At 38.9% G+C, this 17,407-nt stretch overlaps 1 protein-coding gene across 2 annotated transcripts in view; it reads left to right on the top strand.

Annotated features, from left to right (window-relative positions):
- Positions 1–17,407, top strand: part of STK32B (serine/threonine kinase 32B) — a 161,652-nt gene that overhangs the window by 116,971 nt on the left and 27,274 nt on the right. For both annotated transcript variants that reach the window (XM_019470628.1, XM_019470627.1), the window contains 3 exons: positions 7,346–7,449; positions 12,544–12,660; positions 13,788–13,913. In XM_019470628.1, coding sequence (XP_019326173.1) covers positions 7,346–7,449; positions 12,544–12,660; positions 13,788–13,913 — 347 coding nt within the window. The remainder of the gene's footprint in view (positions 1–7,345; positions 7,450–12,543; positions 12,661–13,787; positions 13,914–17,407) is intronic.

Raw genomic sequence — 17,407 nt, 5'->3', positions numbered from 1 at the left:
ATTTGCTAACTTGGTAGGTGTATGTGAGGCAGGAGCATGTAACAGTCCTTCTGATGCATCAGGCACACAGTTTGTCCTGCAAATCCCCAGTTATGCAGACCAGTTTGTTTCAGTACTGGGGCAGAACAGCTGCCATCCATACACTGGGCCGATCTTCTAAATAGCAAATGGATATTTTTGGACGCAATCCCTTCAACAGTTTGCTAGAAAAATTGACGCTGCAGCCACTGTGAGCTTTTGGATCGAGTAAGGAAGGTACTTCTGTATAATTTCATATTCAGTAGTAGGAGACCATGACATGTTCATTGCTGCTGGGCTGTCTTTCGACGGGGCTAGCAACCTGAGGTTGTTTCTCTGAGGTTGATCCAGATGTTCAACCAGAAAGGGCTTCTCTGTGCAAATGCAAGGGCAAGAACTGGGTTCTGTTAAGTGGTTGAGTAATGCAGAGGGTATTATGAGGACAGCACTCTGAGTGAGGGCGAGAGAGGTTGTATAGCCATATGGCAAACTAATAAGGCATTCTAAATGCAGTGTCTGTATTCAGGTAATGGTATCCAAAATATTTACTTTGATTGAATAGTTGCATTAAATATGAGTATTAAAACTATTGAGGTGTATTATGTGAATAATGGTACAAAATCAGTTACACTGCTGTAACAAGTCTAGACCTCACGCTAGAAAATTGCCAGCCCAGCATGGTCAGGCTTTAAGCAGCACTTTGCCTTATACAATAGAAGTTAGCAGTTGGCTAGTCTAAAGCTCTGAGTCAGAAAGCTGTCCGTTATAATTTAGACCCTTTTAGCACATGAGAAAGTAAACGCTAGGAGGTAAATTGATAGTTTATCAAGTTCACGTTTATATTCAGGGAAAGGGAAGTTGCTTTCTTTCATTTTGTTCTTAAAATAGCTTCTTTTCTAAATAGAAGATAACTTATCATCACTGTAGTTTGATTTCTGTTTTCTATTTAAACCATGACCTAGAAGAATTACTGACCGCTGAATTTACTTTTCAGAGAAAAGTGAAAATTAATAATTTCTCATCACAATGCTGAGAAAGCAGTTAATATTTCACTGAAGCATCTCAGTCCAAGGTTCTTGGAATATTATTTAAAAAAACAAGTTCATTTTTCATTCAGCTCAATCTGTCATCCATTAAGCCTGATTCAGCAAGGTGAAACTATGAATGTGTTATATATATCATGTCATTCACACGTTTACAATTTGAACAGGTCTAAGCTTTTAACAGCTTATCCTGTGCTAGTCAATCAAAATATTGTTTATACGGTGAGCATTATATATATATGTGTATATATCTATTTTTTTAATATATATATATATTCTTTTTTTTTTCTGCAGCGACTTATATGAGGAAGGAAAATGATACCTGGCAGCCTGGTATCATGCTGAACCTCAGTTAATGACACTGCAATCTATTTTCTTATCTATGAAATCTTAGGCATTACAATAAAACCTGTGCCACTGAGATGTGTTTTGCTACACGACTGGCAGAGTGTATTGCTTTGCAACCCCTGCCATACACCACAAACCTCTGATTCCCCTTACTGACATGTAGTGTCTCTGCTGAGATGCAAATAGACTGCAGAGAACTCTAGCTAGCCAACTCGATGACTAATGTCAGGGTTTTCATTCTTGAGAAATGTTTTGGTCGTGCCCATCCGAACTTGATCGTTCAAAAAAATTAAGGCCAAACCACTATGGCTTTATTTTTTATTTTATTTTCAGTTTGTCATATTAATAACATTGGCACAGGGCATTTTGTAGGAATTAATGACCAGCTTTCATTGGCAACATTTAGCTATGCATGGGCAATCAGCTCTTTGCAGCTGATTGCAAGACTCACTTGCAAGTTACTGCTTAAATATACTGACTTGTTAGTATGTAGTAAAGGCCACTTGAAGAAGGGTCTAATGTGTTCATCTCGCTGCACTTTCCCTCTCATCAATTTTGTAAAGTTTCAAAGCAACCTATGGAAGTTGGCAGTGCTTCAAAGTAAGTAATAGCTCTGTAAGCTTCTTAATCAACACTTGGCAGTCTCCCGGGTAGCGATAGGCAAGTACACCAGGCGCTCTTTGATTAGCTTCTTGCTAAGGAAGTGAAACTTAAATCAGTTCATCAGAAAAGAAATGCTACATTGTGCTATTTAGGATTCGTATCAGAGCTGCTCCAAGCTCTTCATTTTATGATTTAGCCTGATGAATTATCTTTATAATTAAACCAGTATGCTCCACCAAAAATAATAACAGCTATTCTTTGTGCCAACCATTCCAAGTGATAGGCCTCAAATTGATTATTTTATCATGGACAGCCTTTTCAAACTCGCCACTGGGCACCAAATTAAAATTGCCAGAATTTCAGAGACCTGGAGCACTAGAGTTTAACTATGAAGTTAAGTGTTACCTATGAATACTAGGCAGAGTTTTAGAAACCCTACTTAAAAGTATTTTATCCTATGTACAAAATGCTCTTTTACAGTAGGAACAAATAGTGAAAATTGGGTTCAGTATTGTTTGCACTTACAATGATATTCTCTTTTATTTCAAGCTCATGAATCATATTGTTAGATACTGATAACCTTCCACAAATAGGGTACAGAATTACCAACCAGTTAAGTAAAATTTCAGTTTTGTACTTTTTTTTTTATAGGTCTTTAGGGAAATATGCATACAATACGAGACACATCCACTACATCATTCGTGATGTAGATCACCTGACTGCTGTGACAATTGCAGTGGGTAGTTGTATATATGAATTGATTTGTCAGAAATTACTCTCTATTTCACAAAATTATTTGGAGTATGGCTGAGCCCATAGAACCAGAGTACGGATATCCCAGGAAGCCACTGCTTCTGAGATGGATACAGACTCACTAGACTTGCTTTCATGTTCAATTTTTTATTAACCGTTCTCCAGTGTGGTTTTATTTTAAAGCAAAATAGCCATTTATTTACTTCCTTGGAATCTTCCTTTCAGTACAGAGACACTCTACAATGATATGGTATTACTAGAAAGATACAATGCAAAAACATCAGAAGACAGAGCTCTGAAAAAGATTTATTTTAATTTATTATTTGGAAAAAAACATTAACTGGAAATATATATTAGGGACAGCCAAGGAATGCACTGAAGCACACTTAATACAGCACAAAAGTGGGTTCGTTTTACATTATTTTTCAAGAAAGCAAAGCAGATAAACAGTGAAAGCATGACAGTATATTATTAAGAGAAATATATAGTAAAATAATATAAGAAAAAAACAATCGGAGGATTTTTAGCTTGGTGAGTTGCTGAAGTTAAATATGTGCCTTTACTCATTATCATACAAGACACAGAAACATTCCTGATTTTATTGCTTGCCCTGTTAAAATCAGCACAGATGTCTCAGCTCGGAATGGCATTGGTTTTAAAATGCTCTGTCTTTGTAGTTACCGAAGCCTTGCGTGACAGGTGGTGGATCACGCTTCTGCCACACATGAAGAGTGATCTCCCAGACCAAAAGACTGCATTGCTTCTGAGATCCAGACTTTCAAAAGTCCCCAGTACTTTGGGTGGCAGATTTTCCAGGTGTCTGAGTGAGGGTGAAGAGCCCATGCGGTTCACGATGACTGCCGAGAGGAAGAGGCTGTAAAGGTCCCATTGAGACTTCTGGCCTTAGATCATCCTGCTCAGATGTGCTGTGAGAAGGTGATTGCTTGAGCTTCATTAGCATCATAGGATGATTCATGTTGGCAGGGGCCTCAGGAGTCTCTAGTCCAACCTCCTGCTCAAAGCAGGGTGGGCAGTGAGGCTGGACCAGGTTACTGCTGTTGAAGACACTCTTTTGGGCAGCTCTAGTAAAGCAGTTCTCCTTTATGTCAAAGGTGTTTGCTCATGGGGAGCTGTGAAGACCTGTAAGACCTACCGATTGCATCACTTCTTCACTTGTCTTTGAATTCACTCTTGCTGCTGCCAGACTTGCTACTACTTGATTTAGCTTCACTATCTAAAAGCTGTGCTTCCACCAGGCAAACTTCTACTGCCTTCACTCTGACTGTATGTGGTAGTAACTACAGCCCTCAGCCAAATGAATCTGCAGGATCAGACCCAGTATTAAAACCACAAATTTTCCTGAAAAGCCTTTGTTCAGTAGAAGTTGTTTGAGGAAAAAGATCTGAAAGTCTCATTCTTACATGCACTCTCTCACTTTTGTTCACATGAATGAACTTTTGCAGGCAGAATCCTTGCATTTGAGTAGATGAATGGGCATAAAAGATGTAAGTATTCTTTTCATCCTAAATCTGTTACAATAAGAGAGGATGTGTGCAGAAAGAGTGCACACAGCAGAGCTCTTGCCCTTGCTGCAAGCTAGCAAGCTCAAATCTTATCATCCTTTGGAAGAACCTATCCACAGCAGGCTGCAGGACAGCTGTCCAAGCTGAGCCCGAGATCAAATTCAAATTTTAGAAGAAAGATTACAGATAGTCTCTTTCAACAACAATCCTAAAGAAAATCAATGTAGAATTCTAACTTTCCTTTCAGATTTTTTATTTGCTTTCATCCTAGCCAGTTTGCACTCAGAATTGGTTTTCCTGACAGTCATTTCTTACAGCAAAACCTAATGTTATGTTCTGTATTTCACAGCTCTAGTTCTTCAGAGCTTGGCTAACCCCATCACTTGGAGGATCTGCTGTCTTTCTGTAAAATCATGTTATGTTTCTGAATGAGCAGGCAAACTCCAAAAGTCTGCCATACAGGCTGGAGGCCTTCATTTGGACCTAATGTCTCAGCTCAAAAAGGTTTTTAGACACATAAATCACAATCTTAGTGTGAGATTGGTATTTAACAGCCTTGCTAAATTGGGGAAAGATCTTTTGTCTTCAGTAGGGTTGAGATGTCACCCTGAGACTAAACCTGTACGTAGGCTACTGTAAATCATATTGCACCTTCTGTCAGTCCCCCCTCAACTTGCGAAGCAGGTGCTTACAACCGCTTCACTGGAGCTGACTGAATGCAGAGGCAGTCCAGCTGGACTGCAAATAATACTATGAAAGCAGGGGGAAAGGGGCTATTTGCCTTAAAAATCAGGAGCCTAACTGCCTGTTTTCTGATCTAAGGGTGCTGTCATCAGCTTAAAGTGAGGAAACAGAGCTTCAAAACAGCAGGGCCAGTGGGCAAAAGAAAGCATTTTCTGCTGAGCCGCTTAATGCGGCATGAGTTGACCTTGAAGCTTTTAGAACAAGCAAATAAAATAAAAGTGGATAACTCAGTCACTGAATTAGTAAAACAGCTGCACCATTCTGGCAATGTTGTAGGTTACATCAATAAAGTACTTCCGTCTCTACCTCACAGAAATTGGACAGTGATCTGTCGCATTATTACAATGTTAAAGCTATAAAGAAAGAGTGAAACCAATATTATACCTATATAGCTCAATAAAAAAGTCCACAAAGGCTATTTTCTGTAATGAGATATTATTATACATCATCTAGGCACAGTGAGCAAAAACCATAACAAATGTGGCTAAATAAAGCAAACCTTCACTACAAGGTGCCTATGGTGATATTCAAAATATGACTTTGGTGCCTGATGTGCAATTTAGATGCACTGATCCACTACAGTAACACAAAAAATCCTGCCTACCCTCTTAGCATCTATCTATGTGATAGACTGCACACATGTAAGTTGTGCCTACACAGATCTCCAGCAGCATGCAAACAAGATCTGAAGTACATCTGAAGATATAGCATGCCAAGTGAAGCTATATTATCTGGAGGTGAGACAGAGCTATCTCAGTGTGATGACTTTTATGGCATTGTTGATTCATGCCATGCTGGATCACAGCACAAGCTTACCTATGCCAGAGATCCACTGGTCAGCTATTCTGCAGACACACGTATTCTGGCAAAAATGTTTATTTAGGTGCCTGCAGTTCTCCTACTAAACCTATTTAGACATGGTCCTGCTGGGCAGAGAGTATAGGACCACTTTCATTCATTCGTTGCTTTTTATTCTACAGATTAGGGTTTTGCCGCATCTAATTCAGATGCCAAAATCCTCTGTTAGGTTTGGCTCTTCAAGACTTTCTGCACTCAGGTCTGGAGTTGTAAATTGTTAAGTTGCCATCTGTAATGATGCAAGGACTGCAAAAACTCCTCTGCAAGGAATGCCTTTCCTTTAATTAAAGGTGCTTCTTTAAATGCTATACATAGTCAAATCCCAAACTGCCAGTCAGAAGTAAGTGTGACCAGATTACATTATTCATTGCGGTATGCCCATTAGAAAGTGATGCGATGATAATCAGGTGGTAATGTGGTACATTAGACTCGGTATTGTGGCCAGAAGAGGCTCACGTGGTAATTGCAATCTAGCATGATGTTACGGTTGGCGATAGTGTTGTTTAGAAAATCCCCAGGGAAAGTGTTGTTTTCACAAAGCGTACTGAGATTCTGCTGTGAAATAATTAGAAAAGCATGACTGACATTTCATTTTATATCCTCTCTTACTTATGTATGGTTTTCTGAAGAAACTACAGTGGCATTATTTAGTATGGCTTTCTTGCTGAAATTAGCCAACTGGATCCTTGTTTTGAAAAGATCGATTTTTTTTTTCCCCCAGGGAAGTTATTTTTACATGACTGACATTTCATTTTATATCCTCTCTTACTTATGTATGGTTTTCTGAAGAAACTACAGTGGCATTATTTAGTATGGCTTTCTTGCTGAAATTAGCCAACTGGATCCTTGTTTTGAAAAGATCGATTTTTTTTTTCCCCCAGGGAAAGTTATTTTTACGGAATTCATTACTTCATTGACAGTGTGTTTATTTCTAGTCATGACAGAGTTTATCACAGCATACAATCAGTGTCAGGATTTGTATTTAATTACCATTTGCCTATGTTGAATACCTTTAAAACCTATCTGATTAATTCTATCCAAATGTAGAATAAGGATGAGATTTACCATATTCAACACCTCTATCAATCACAAGGAATCACCTTGCTTGCATATTTGTCCCATAAAATGTTTGCATTACACTAAATATTCCAAGTCACACTTCAGTTCAGGAACTCCCCTCCTATTACTTATTTTTATTCACATAAACATAAAATTTAAATGGACCAGGTAGGAATTAACATATAAAATTATTGGCTTTTGAAAAACCCTGACCGGTGAAGGTCACTTGTTGCCAGCAAACCAAGGCACTGAAACTGCATCCTGAAAATGCTGCGTTTACAAATGTATTTAATTCCAGTTATTTGCGTCCTTATTCATTTTTCAAATACCAACATTAATGATCCATAGTCTAACCTTAATATAAAGCTTTTTGTTTGATTTGATTTCTTGTTTTAGCTCCAGAAGTGTTCCAGGCCTTTATGGATGGAGGTCCAGGATACTCGTACCCCGTAGACTGGTGGTCACTAGGAATTACAGCGTATGAATTACTGAGGGGTTGGGTAAGAATGATGGGGTTTGTTGTTATTTAACACATTGACTGACAGAAGTCCCAAAGTTTGCAGTGCCCCTGAGTGCACCCTTCATGATAAAATTTGAGTGGACGAGGCTGCAGTTCAGTTCAGGAATGCTGTCCTGAGTCCTTTCCAGCTGGAAACATTCTCAGGAAAGTTTCACCCCACTCTCAATTACATCGTGAAAGTTTGCCTAAAATGGACGTAGACTTTCAGTGTGCACTAAGGAAAAGCCTAATGTTTTACTAACTTCTCAACAATGCTGAATTGGAAACAATGGTATTTTTTGAAGTTGAGTTACTTCAGGCTTTATTATATCTTTGATTCTCTTGGCTACTACCTTAAAAGAGCTAATGTAATATCCTAAAATGCTTGGTCCAACTACAGAAAATGCTTATCTGCCGGAACACTTGTTACTTATCTAATCAATTATGTGAATAAGCTTAATGAAAAATCTTCCTGAGCATGGTTAAATTTCAGGGAAGATAATGGAAAATTCTTTTCCATTTTGGTTCAAAAGCTTGAAGTTGGTTGCTTAAATATTTACTATTCCCTATGGAAAACAGTAATTTAGATACTATTTAAGGATAATTATGTAGCTAAAGTAGCTGGGTTTTTTAAATTTTTAATTCCTATTTTGGAAAGAGGATTTTATTGCATTGCAGTATGCTGTTTTTAAGGAAAGAGTATTTGTTATCATATGACCCTAACACAGTACCGCTACCCTGTTCTGCTAGGCACTTTGTAATGTGACACAATCCATCCCATAAAGATCTCACAGTTTCATGTAGGTTGACAGACAAAGGAAACTAGAAATAAAGAACAATTATTACTCCCATTTTTAGATGGAAGACTACATTTCAGAGTGTCTGCACATTGTTACTTCAATCCAGAAGCTACATTTTTCAAAGGCTTAAGACTTGGCCAAACTATTTTATATTTCCATAGAAATGGCAAAAGTCATGCTCCTGATGCAAAGATGTCTCCCATGGCAAATCTCAGCCCTGCTCTCAAAGCACAGGAGTATTAAAAAACTTTTTAGGAAAAAAAAAAAGTCTTTGCAATTTTTCTCTGCCATCATTCTCAACAATTACTGAGTGTTTAAGCTGACATTCTTCCCGGGATGAAAAATTTTAACCTGAACATTTAAGGTCTGGCAGTGATAAGCAAAATACATTCTCAACCCCAGTCATAGACGGTAGTACTGGCTGCACGTATAATAATTTAAAAGAACATCCTGCTATTTTTATATCAACCCTTTCACCAATGAGTGTCTCCAAGAAAGCAGCACACTATAAGGAAAGCTGATCTCCCAAGACAAATCACAAAAGATACCTAGCCACTTTAACAAATGAAAAATTATATAGAATGGTATCCATTTGCCAAGAGCCATACAGTCTTCTCTGAATGAGACTATCTGGCTACAGACAAAGCAAAGCTGGACTGAATCAACTTCAATCCAGAAGCTACATTTTTCAAAGGCTTAAGACTTGGCCAAACTATTTTATATTTCCATAGAAATGGCAAAAGTCATGCTCCTGATGCAAAGATGTCTCCCATGGCAAATCTCAGCCCTGCTCTCAAAGCACAGGAGTATTAAAAAACTTTTTAGGAAAAAAAAAAAGTCTTTGCAATTTTTCTCTGCCATCATTCTCAACAATTACTGAGTGTTTAAGCTGACATTCTTCCCGGGATGAAAAATTTTAACCTGAACATTTAAGGTCTGGCAGTGATAAGCAAAATACATTCTCAACCCCAGTCATAGACGGTAGTACTGGCTGCACGTATAATAATTTAAAAGAACATCCTGCTATTTTTATATCAACCCTTTCACCAATGAGTGTCTCCAAGAAAGCAGCACACTATAAGGAAAGCTGATCTCCCAAGACAAATCACAAAAGATACCTAGCCACTTTAACAAATGAAAAATTATATAGAATGGTATCCATTTGCCAAGAGCCATACAGTCTTCTCTGAATGAGACTATCTGGCTACAGACAAAGCAAAGCTGAGACTGAATCAAATTTTTTTTTAAATAAAAACATTGCCATCTGTCCATGCTCTAGTCAACCAAGCCAGCTGCTTGTTTTCTCCTGAAGGGCGGCTCTTGCCCACTGAGCAAGCCAGAGGGTAGCTTGGCAGCCCATGCCTTTGTATGGACTAGGAAAAGGTGTATTTTTTCCTGAATTGTATTTCTAAATTTTTCTAGTCTAGACAAGACCTAAACTGACAGGAGTGATGACAAGAGAAGTAGCGGTGGGTTGAGGAAATGTGCTTAACCCAAAGCGTGTTACTGTCTGCAACAACCACAAGGTCTGAAGCTCCATCTGCTGCAGCAGCCCCATGCAGAGGGCTGCGAAGAAGCAGCTTGCGCCTGCAAGGCTGCAAGCTAAACCTGCAGGCAGGCAGCCCCCTCCTCCTCCACGCTCCCACAGCACTGTGTTCAGCGGTGAGAAGAGAGCCCCATTGCCACAGAGCAGATGGGCGGGCACTTGGTGCAGCCCACCCGCTCCTGCTACAGCAGTCCTGGGGAAAGAGGAGCGTGTTGCACTCGGCAGAGCCACCCGGAGATAGGACTTTCTGCAGCTGGAGCACGGTGCATACTAGTGCATGGGGAAGGCAGGAAGGAAGGAGCATTAGAAATGAGGAGCATTAGAAATTTGGATCATTTTCCACCTCTGAGCTATGCGTAGTGTATGACACTGCCTGCCTGAATTCAAGAGGAGCTAAGTAAAAATGAGTTGCTTTTCATTGGGCTGAATTTTTGTTTTTATTTGCCTCTACTGTTATGAGATGGAAGAGTCCTCAGAGGAGGCTCGGGGTGCTCAAGGCATTGCAGCCATTCTCATGCCTTGCTCTCTAGTGCCAGGCGGCCAAGACAACGCATTGCTGGAAAGAGGGCTGTAGCTACAGGTGTAGGTTGCATCTGGTACAGAGCTGTCTGGACCATTTTTTGATTATCCACAGTAGCGTTAGCATTTCTCAATAGGCTGCATTTCTCTCCTTAGCCAGTTGTTGATAAAACACCTAACAACCAAAAAAGTGAATTTATAAAGCTTTGCACCAAACGTTGATTTTTTCCCCTAAGTCCATGAAATTAAACCGCATGATGCAAACCATGACATGTGTCAGTCTGTTCCTATAGACTACTGTTGAAATATTATAATAACTGTATATACCATGCCCTCAACAGAGACAAGGTGAAGGAAAGAGGCAGTAGGTGGGATTCTTGGACTCTGACTTTCACTGTGATGTGAACAGTTTACAATGAATTTTGGTAAAACATCACAAACAAAAGCAAAACAGATTTTTTTTCCTTTTTCACAAAATAAAACAGAAGGGGTCTGACCCTCAAGTGGATTGAATAGCTGAAAAACATGGGAGAAATAGGTGTGAAGGACCTCAAAAGACCAAGCTTATGATGGCCATTTCTTTGAGTATTTATAGTTCAAATTAACTAAGAACAATATTAAAAATCTCTGCAAATCTCAAAAAATCAAGTAAGATTGCAGAATGCTAATAAACTTTAAAATAAGGTAAATTTTTTAAGGCTTTTTCTGGTGAGGAAAAAGGCATGTGCAGAAACATCCTTAAGAAGAACTTTTTCTTATTTTTATTCTTTTTACTTTATTCAAACCTGTGCAGAAACATCCTTTACAGAAGAACTTTCTTATTTTTATTCTTTTTACTTTATTCAAATATTCATTATTCCTTAAAATTGATATTTTTAGAGCTAAGTCACCATTTCCAACAATTGGTGTAAATTCTGGCTCAATGATCGTATTGGTCACATTGTTATATCAAGTCTAAATCAGCAGTAGGTTACTTCTTGACAACAGACAGAATGTTAACTTTTCATTTTTAATAGCTCTTTTATGGCAGCATTACCACAGGTAGGGAAAAGCATATGACAGACTATTTCAAATGACAGTTTTGAACCTGATTCAAGAAAATTATCTATTCAGAGCATGCATTTAGGTCCTGTTGAATTCATATGGACATGATATAACTAAATGACAACAGACTAACTGAATGTGAATCAAAGCAAGAAGATTTAAGCAATCCGTGGATTTATTTTTAGAACAACCCAATGCCTTGGAATGGACTTGGTTTCATACACATGTTCAAAGTTAAACATGTGCATGAATCTTCTCAAAATAAGAATGTTTTCTGGGCCTTTATGAAGAGTGGCTCTAATTCATGACCAGATTAAGTAACTAACACCTAGAAATACTCTTAAATTATAATCTTGTACCAGTATACGCTAGCAAAAGTCAAGGGATGATTCAGTTCTTAGTGAAGGTAATGAGTATCTGCTCTTCGCTGTTGAGGATATTGGATTAGAAGGTAACTCTATGTTGTGTATGAATTATGATGCATCAATTTGCACATGGCTGCTATGATGGCATTTGGCTGCAGATCTCACATCACATATCACATATTTGTCACCTGCTGGGTACAACTTAATTCACAAGCAATCCACACTCTGTCCTTGTTTTAAAAAATACATCAACAGAATATCATTCTAACAACTTGTTTCACAAATACGAGTCTTCAAAAAATGTGTGTAGAACAGCAATTAATAAGAATATAAGTTTATATGTAGTACTTTCATTTCCAAATGCTATATTTAATAAAAGATAAATCACAGCAATCTTCATGAACAAAGCACTGTGAAGCCTGGAGCTTCTCTTCACATATAGAAGAATTTAGGCACTGTAAACACAGGACAGTAGGTCCATTTAGATCACAAGTATATTCTAGTACTAGAAGTAAAAAAAAAGTAAATAGTCCACGTTTCACATAGAATGCACCAGGAACAAAATTATTCAGCCATCTCATTTGAACTGATACTTCTTTTCATGAGAGAAAAATTTGCAGAGGAAATGCATCTATGAGTAATTACATTCATTACGACCAAAGAAAAGCACACATGCAAAGGATTAGCCTCAAAATTGTTATAAGATGTTTTGGTGTTTTTGGTATTTCCAGCATAAACAATACTGAGCTCAGGAAAACATGAATTGTCTACACTTTTTTATCCATTCTTGCTGGCTTGATATTGATTTAACTTTATCCCAGAGGCCCTATGAAATTCATTCAGCCACCCCCATTGATGAGATACTCAACATGTTCAAGATAGAAAGAGTTCACTACTCATCTGCATGGTGCAAAGGCATGATAGCACTACTGAAAAAGGTAAGAAAGCACAAAAACCTTCTGTCCTCTCTTCTCTCCTCTTCCAGAAGCCCCTCCAGCAATGCAGAGGCATCAGGCAAGCACACACATTAGGTAGTCAAAATTTCAAGGATAAGAAAGCAGTGCTTATTCCTAGACTTTTCTGAATGTTAGTGATTCAGTATTCTCTCTTGAGAAGCTGGATTATTCTTAGGCTTAGACTCAGGCATTTAATGGCCTCAAATAAATAGAAATCTAATTTTTTTGTTTATTTAAAAACTGATTCACTAGTGATAGCAAAACTTTGGGGATCAGTAATTCCCACTCTGTACCCTGGCCCCATTATCTCCAGCCCTAGTTGTGTATGTGGGAAAGGGAAGGAAGGACCACTCTGCCCTCTGAATTTCTACCACAGTTTCCAGCCAGGGAGCTTAGAAGTGAAAAGGGCTGTATTTCTCCCTGTCCCATGTTGCTGTAGTTGCAACAACAAAAGTCAAGCCGCTTTGCTGTAAATGTCACTAAGCTACAAGCTGAGGTTCTTTCTGAATGCATCATGACTCTGGAAATCACTTGCTTCCTAAAATCCCAGGTTTTTGTTTGTTTTAATTTTCTGGCCATGCTGCAAGGATCCTCTGTCTCTTTTAGGTACTTCAGATCATCAGTACTGATATTTGAGCAGGAAATGTTTGTGAATGTGTGACTAGAGCAATAGAACATCAATTTCCTTTGCAGCAATGAGCAATCTATTTTTGAGAGATGGAGCAATGAGGTGGTTAATTTTAATTGCTGCCAGGATGCTCGGTGTAACTATATCTTCCAGTAAATTACAGACGAAATACAAATTGTTGGGTAGCATTGAACTGTGATGTTTCATGTCACTCGGACTCTTGTGTATTTGTAAACAGACTTTTGTTACTAATACATTTACACACTTCATGCCTGCAACAGCCATCTGGTGGCAATTAAATTATATTAATTTCCTATGAGTTATTACTTTTATTTTTTTAGATTGGGCCTTCTAGGAGTTGTTAGAGGATTCCCTAGCCATTTCCTTACTCTAAATCGTGTATCATACAATTTATGTGTGATATGTTTACTCTTTTATATGGCATCCGGGTCCTTAGAAAATGCCTTGTGCTTGATCACAGCTCCTCACTAAGGACCCAGAGTGCCGTCTTTCAAGCCTTGCAGACATCCAAAGCTCTCCATACCTAGCTGATGTCAACTGGGATGCTGTTCTAGAGAAAGCTGTGACCCCAGGCTTTGTTCCTAACGTAAGTCGATATTCCAGGTGAACTGTGTTTGCAAATTCCAACTTTATTTGTTTACGCTTGCCTTTATTGCTCTTCAGTGATGTACTTCTCACAGAAGTTTTACTTTGGATTCTGCTTTCATTTACTCAGTCACAGCTAAGGGAAAATTTGGCCCATTTCATTAGATCACAACAAAAACTAATTAACCCTGGCTCATTTTTTGGTCCCTTTAAAATAAAAAACGTTTTCCAGACTTTGCATTTCAGCTGTTAGAGCAAATGATTGTCAGAGTTAACTCTGAGCCAAAGAATACCAAGATGACTGTTGCTGCTCTGAAAGTTAGGCATCCAAATAACATTTGCAGTGTGCTGTTCCTTTTTCACTTAAAAAATACTGTTTCAAAAGACTGACCTATTTCTTTTGTGACAGTTTCCTACACTAAAACATTCAGATTCTGTGAGGGAATCTGGTGGTTTCTTTTTTACTGTGGTTCCATTTTGTTGGTATTTTCTGGATATTTCCATTTTGATAATTTGTAAGTTAAATGGATTTGAGGGCCATGAATCCAAAGCAATGACTGCGGTGTTGACATGCTTCTCCACTTTGTTGCTTTTCCACTTTGTGGACTTGGCAGTGGTTGGTTTGGCTGGGCACTCGATGATCTTAAAGGTCTTTTCCAACCTAAATAATTCTATGATTCTATGTTCAGTCATACAGCACCATAATTCTTCTCCAAACAATACATTTGTAAAATACTAAGGATCGTTTAAATCTTTTTATGCAACTGTGAATAAAGATGAGGAAGGGGGAATAGCTAGACCCTATCCTCATCCAGGGGTACATTAGAGTTCTTGCTAAATCTGATGGGGACAGGATCCAGCCCTGCAGAAGCTGATGGAGAGAGTGCATTGCTTAATGGAGCAAAGGCAGCCAGGTAGGTTGCCAAAAGAGTGCTGGCAGTATTTGCTGTGCTTCTTAGCATCTGACCAGAGCCTTTCCTGGAAGCAGCATCCTGCAGGAGAAGAAAACTGTGGGTGGGCAAGCAGGGGTGAAATTCCTTCCTTTCACATTTTAGCTCAATGGTGGTGCAAGCTGAAAGCTTGAGAGGTGAATATCATATCTACCAAACCAAGGCCGGGACCCCTTCCCTCTTACCCAACATCCCTGCAGCTGGAATAACTGCTACGCCATGCCAGGCCTTTCTCCTACGCTTTCCCAGGTTGCTACCCTAAGCAAAGCACTGCAGAACAAAGCTCCTCCCTGGCCTGGTGGACCGTGAACTCCATTCTCCAAGGTGGCATGGATCTACAAGATGGATGGAGACTGCTTTTCCTCTTTTCCTTTTTTTCAAGTTAGAGTTGCTCTCTGAGATACCGGAAGCGTGGGCTTACTCTCAGACAAAACCCAACAGATTATTTAGACCTCCAACTCCTAGCTGAAAGTTTAATCCACAACTGTCAGCATGTGGGAAACTTCATAAACCTGCTTCGTATTTTAAAAGAGGGATCCAGTTTTCCACACCCAAAGGTACAACATAAATGGGGATCCAGGAGAGTCCCAGACCCTGCAAAGCCCAGTCACGCCTAGGTACATGTCTTAGGACTTAAAGTCAAGGGAGAGGACTTCAACTTGCTTCGGCAAAACCAGCTGCCTATGGCAAGTCTGTTCTCCGCTCCTGTTCCTGCCCCAGCGTTATTCTTTCCCCAGACATCTCCTCAGTCTCCTCCTTGCTCCCACTCAAGCTTGAATTCATAGGGCCATATTTTCCATCTTCACTATGCTCCCAAGGATTGAACTCAAGCCAGCTTTGGTCCAGGAGTGTACAGCCAACTAATACAATGCATGCCACCCTGCTAAGCCTGCCTCCTAAGCAGTGAGGTATGGCACTTTGGCTGTAGTAATAGGACTTAATAAAGGGACTGCAAGTTTTCCACATTCAGCTGGCTTACACCCAGCCTGCCCAAAGCTGGGGCACGACAAGAGTGTGATGGTCTGTGTCTGGCCATAGCCAAGTATCCCCAAGTCCTTAATTCACAGTTCTCATGTGGCTGTTTGCTTCTTTCCACCTGGATTTAGGTTGTTTTGAGGGTACCTCACTCCTGAGAGAGTACAGATAAGTTTCCTGACTTCTTAAGGATGGTGAAAAAAGTAATTTAAAATGTAATTTCAGAAGCAATTGTGGAATCAGTGTGTCTGGTAGTGCTCTGTTAGCCAAGTGGCCTGTCTCTGTGGCTGATGTTGACAACAGTGAACATCATGGAGACTGAGAAAGGAGGAAGTCCTCTTGAAATACTTTGAACTGTCTGCCATTAAATATGTCCAAAGACAGCTACTCTTTTCACGTTTGGAAAGATGTGAAAATAGACACCTCATTTGTGTTTTGAAAGGAATCTATAATATTGGAGGATAATCTATAATATCGGAGGGAAAATAATATTCTATGTTTAAAAGGAAACAGGAGTAAAAAGTTACTTTTATCTACTTAGATTAATCTGAAAGTCCCATTACAAGTTGTACCAGACACTTCAGGACAGAGGCTGATATTGCGGGGCTTGTTCCACCTGGTCGATAGGTGTGTTAGGAAAAGCAGTGAGAAGGTGAGAGTCAAAATGTCTTTTTAGGGACATGGTTTAGTGGGCATGGTGGTGTTGGGTTGATGGTTGGACTCGATGATCTTAGAGGTCTCTTCCAACCTTGATGATTCTATGATTCTATGATTCTAGCACAACACTTCTTTTTATAGTAAACTTTACTGTTTCATGAGACCAAGTTTGGCCAGGAATTTTCCAAGAACTTTTCTCTTTATTGGCCCAGCAAAACCTTCACTGATTAACTGGAGCCACACAATAAAATATTTCTTGATTTTCAGGCTTTGGGTGCGAGGGTGAATTGGGGACAACATACACTGTGATCTGGGGAGAGTTTTGTAACTTTTTGACAGCTTGCTGTTACTGTCAGGAGCTTGCCTGCCTCCTGCAGGCAAGAGGGCACGTGGGAGGCCTGTGGTAGGAAGGTCCCATCGTTTAATTTCTCCCTGTGTAGTCTGATTCCATAAATATTGTTCTTACTTAACTAGTGCATGTGGTTTTTTATGATTTAGCTAGTTTCTTTTATGTTCAGCTTGGAGTCACAAACTGTTAGTAGTTTTATTGTATTGTTAAATATTTGATGAAGGAAGGAAGAAATTATTTAAATGTAATTTGCTTTCATTTTTAAAGCTTCAGAATTAAAGTGATGTATTTTTTAAGTAGTCAAACAAATCTTAAAACTGTACATGCTCAAAAAAGGAACGGATATTGATCAAATGTAAAGAATTATTTATTTATATATAAATATAAATAAGCTATAAACCTCCATTAATAAAAAACAAATAAATTTTACTAAACCTGACTGGAGCAAGAGCAAGAAAAGGCATCAGAGAGTTTAATATTATACTTTGAGGACTTTTCTAGGATATAAAAATGATGGAGTGATCTTTAAATCAAATGTTTATTGTAGGACCGTCAGAAGTTATA

This window comes from Aptenodytes forsteri, unplaced genomic scaffold (assembly GCF_000699145.1).
Source record: "Aptenodytes forsteri isolate BGI_AS27 unplaced genomic scaffold, ASM69914v1 Scaffold111, whole genome shotgun sequence".
In the NCBI taxonomy this organism is placed as follows: Eukaryota; Metazoa; Chordata; class Aves; order Sphenisciformes; family Spheniscidae; genus Aptenodytes; species Aptenodytes forsteri.
The sequence above is the reverse complement of the archived record's forward strand: the minus strand, read 5'-3'. Positions and strand labels throughout refer to the sequence as shown.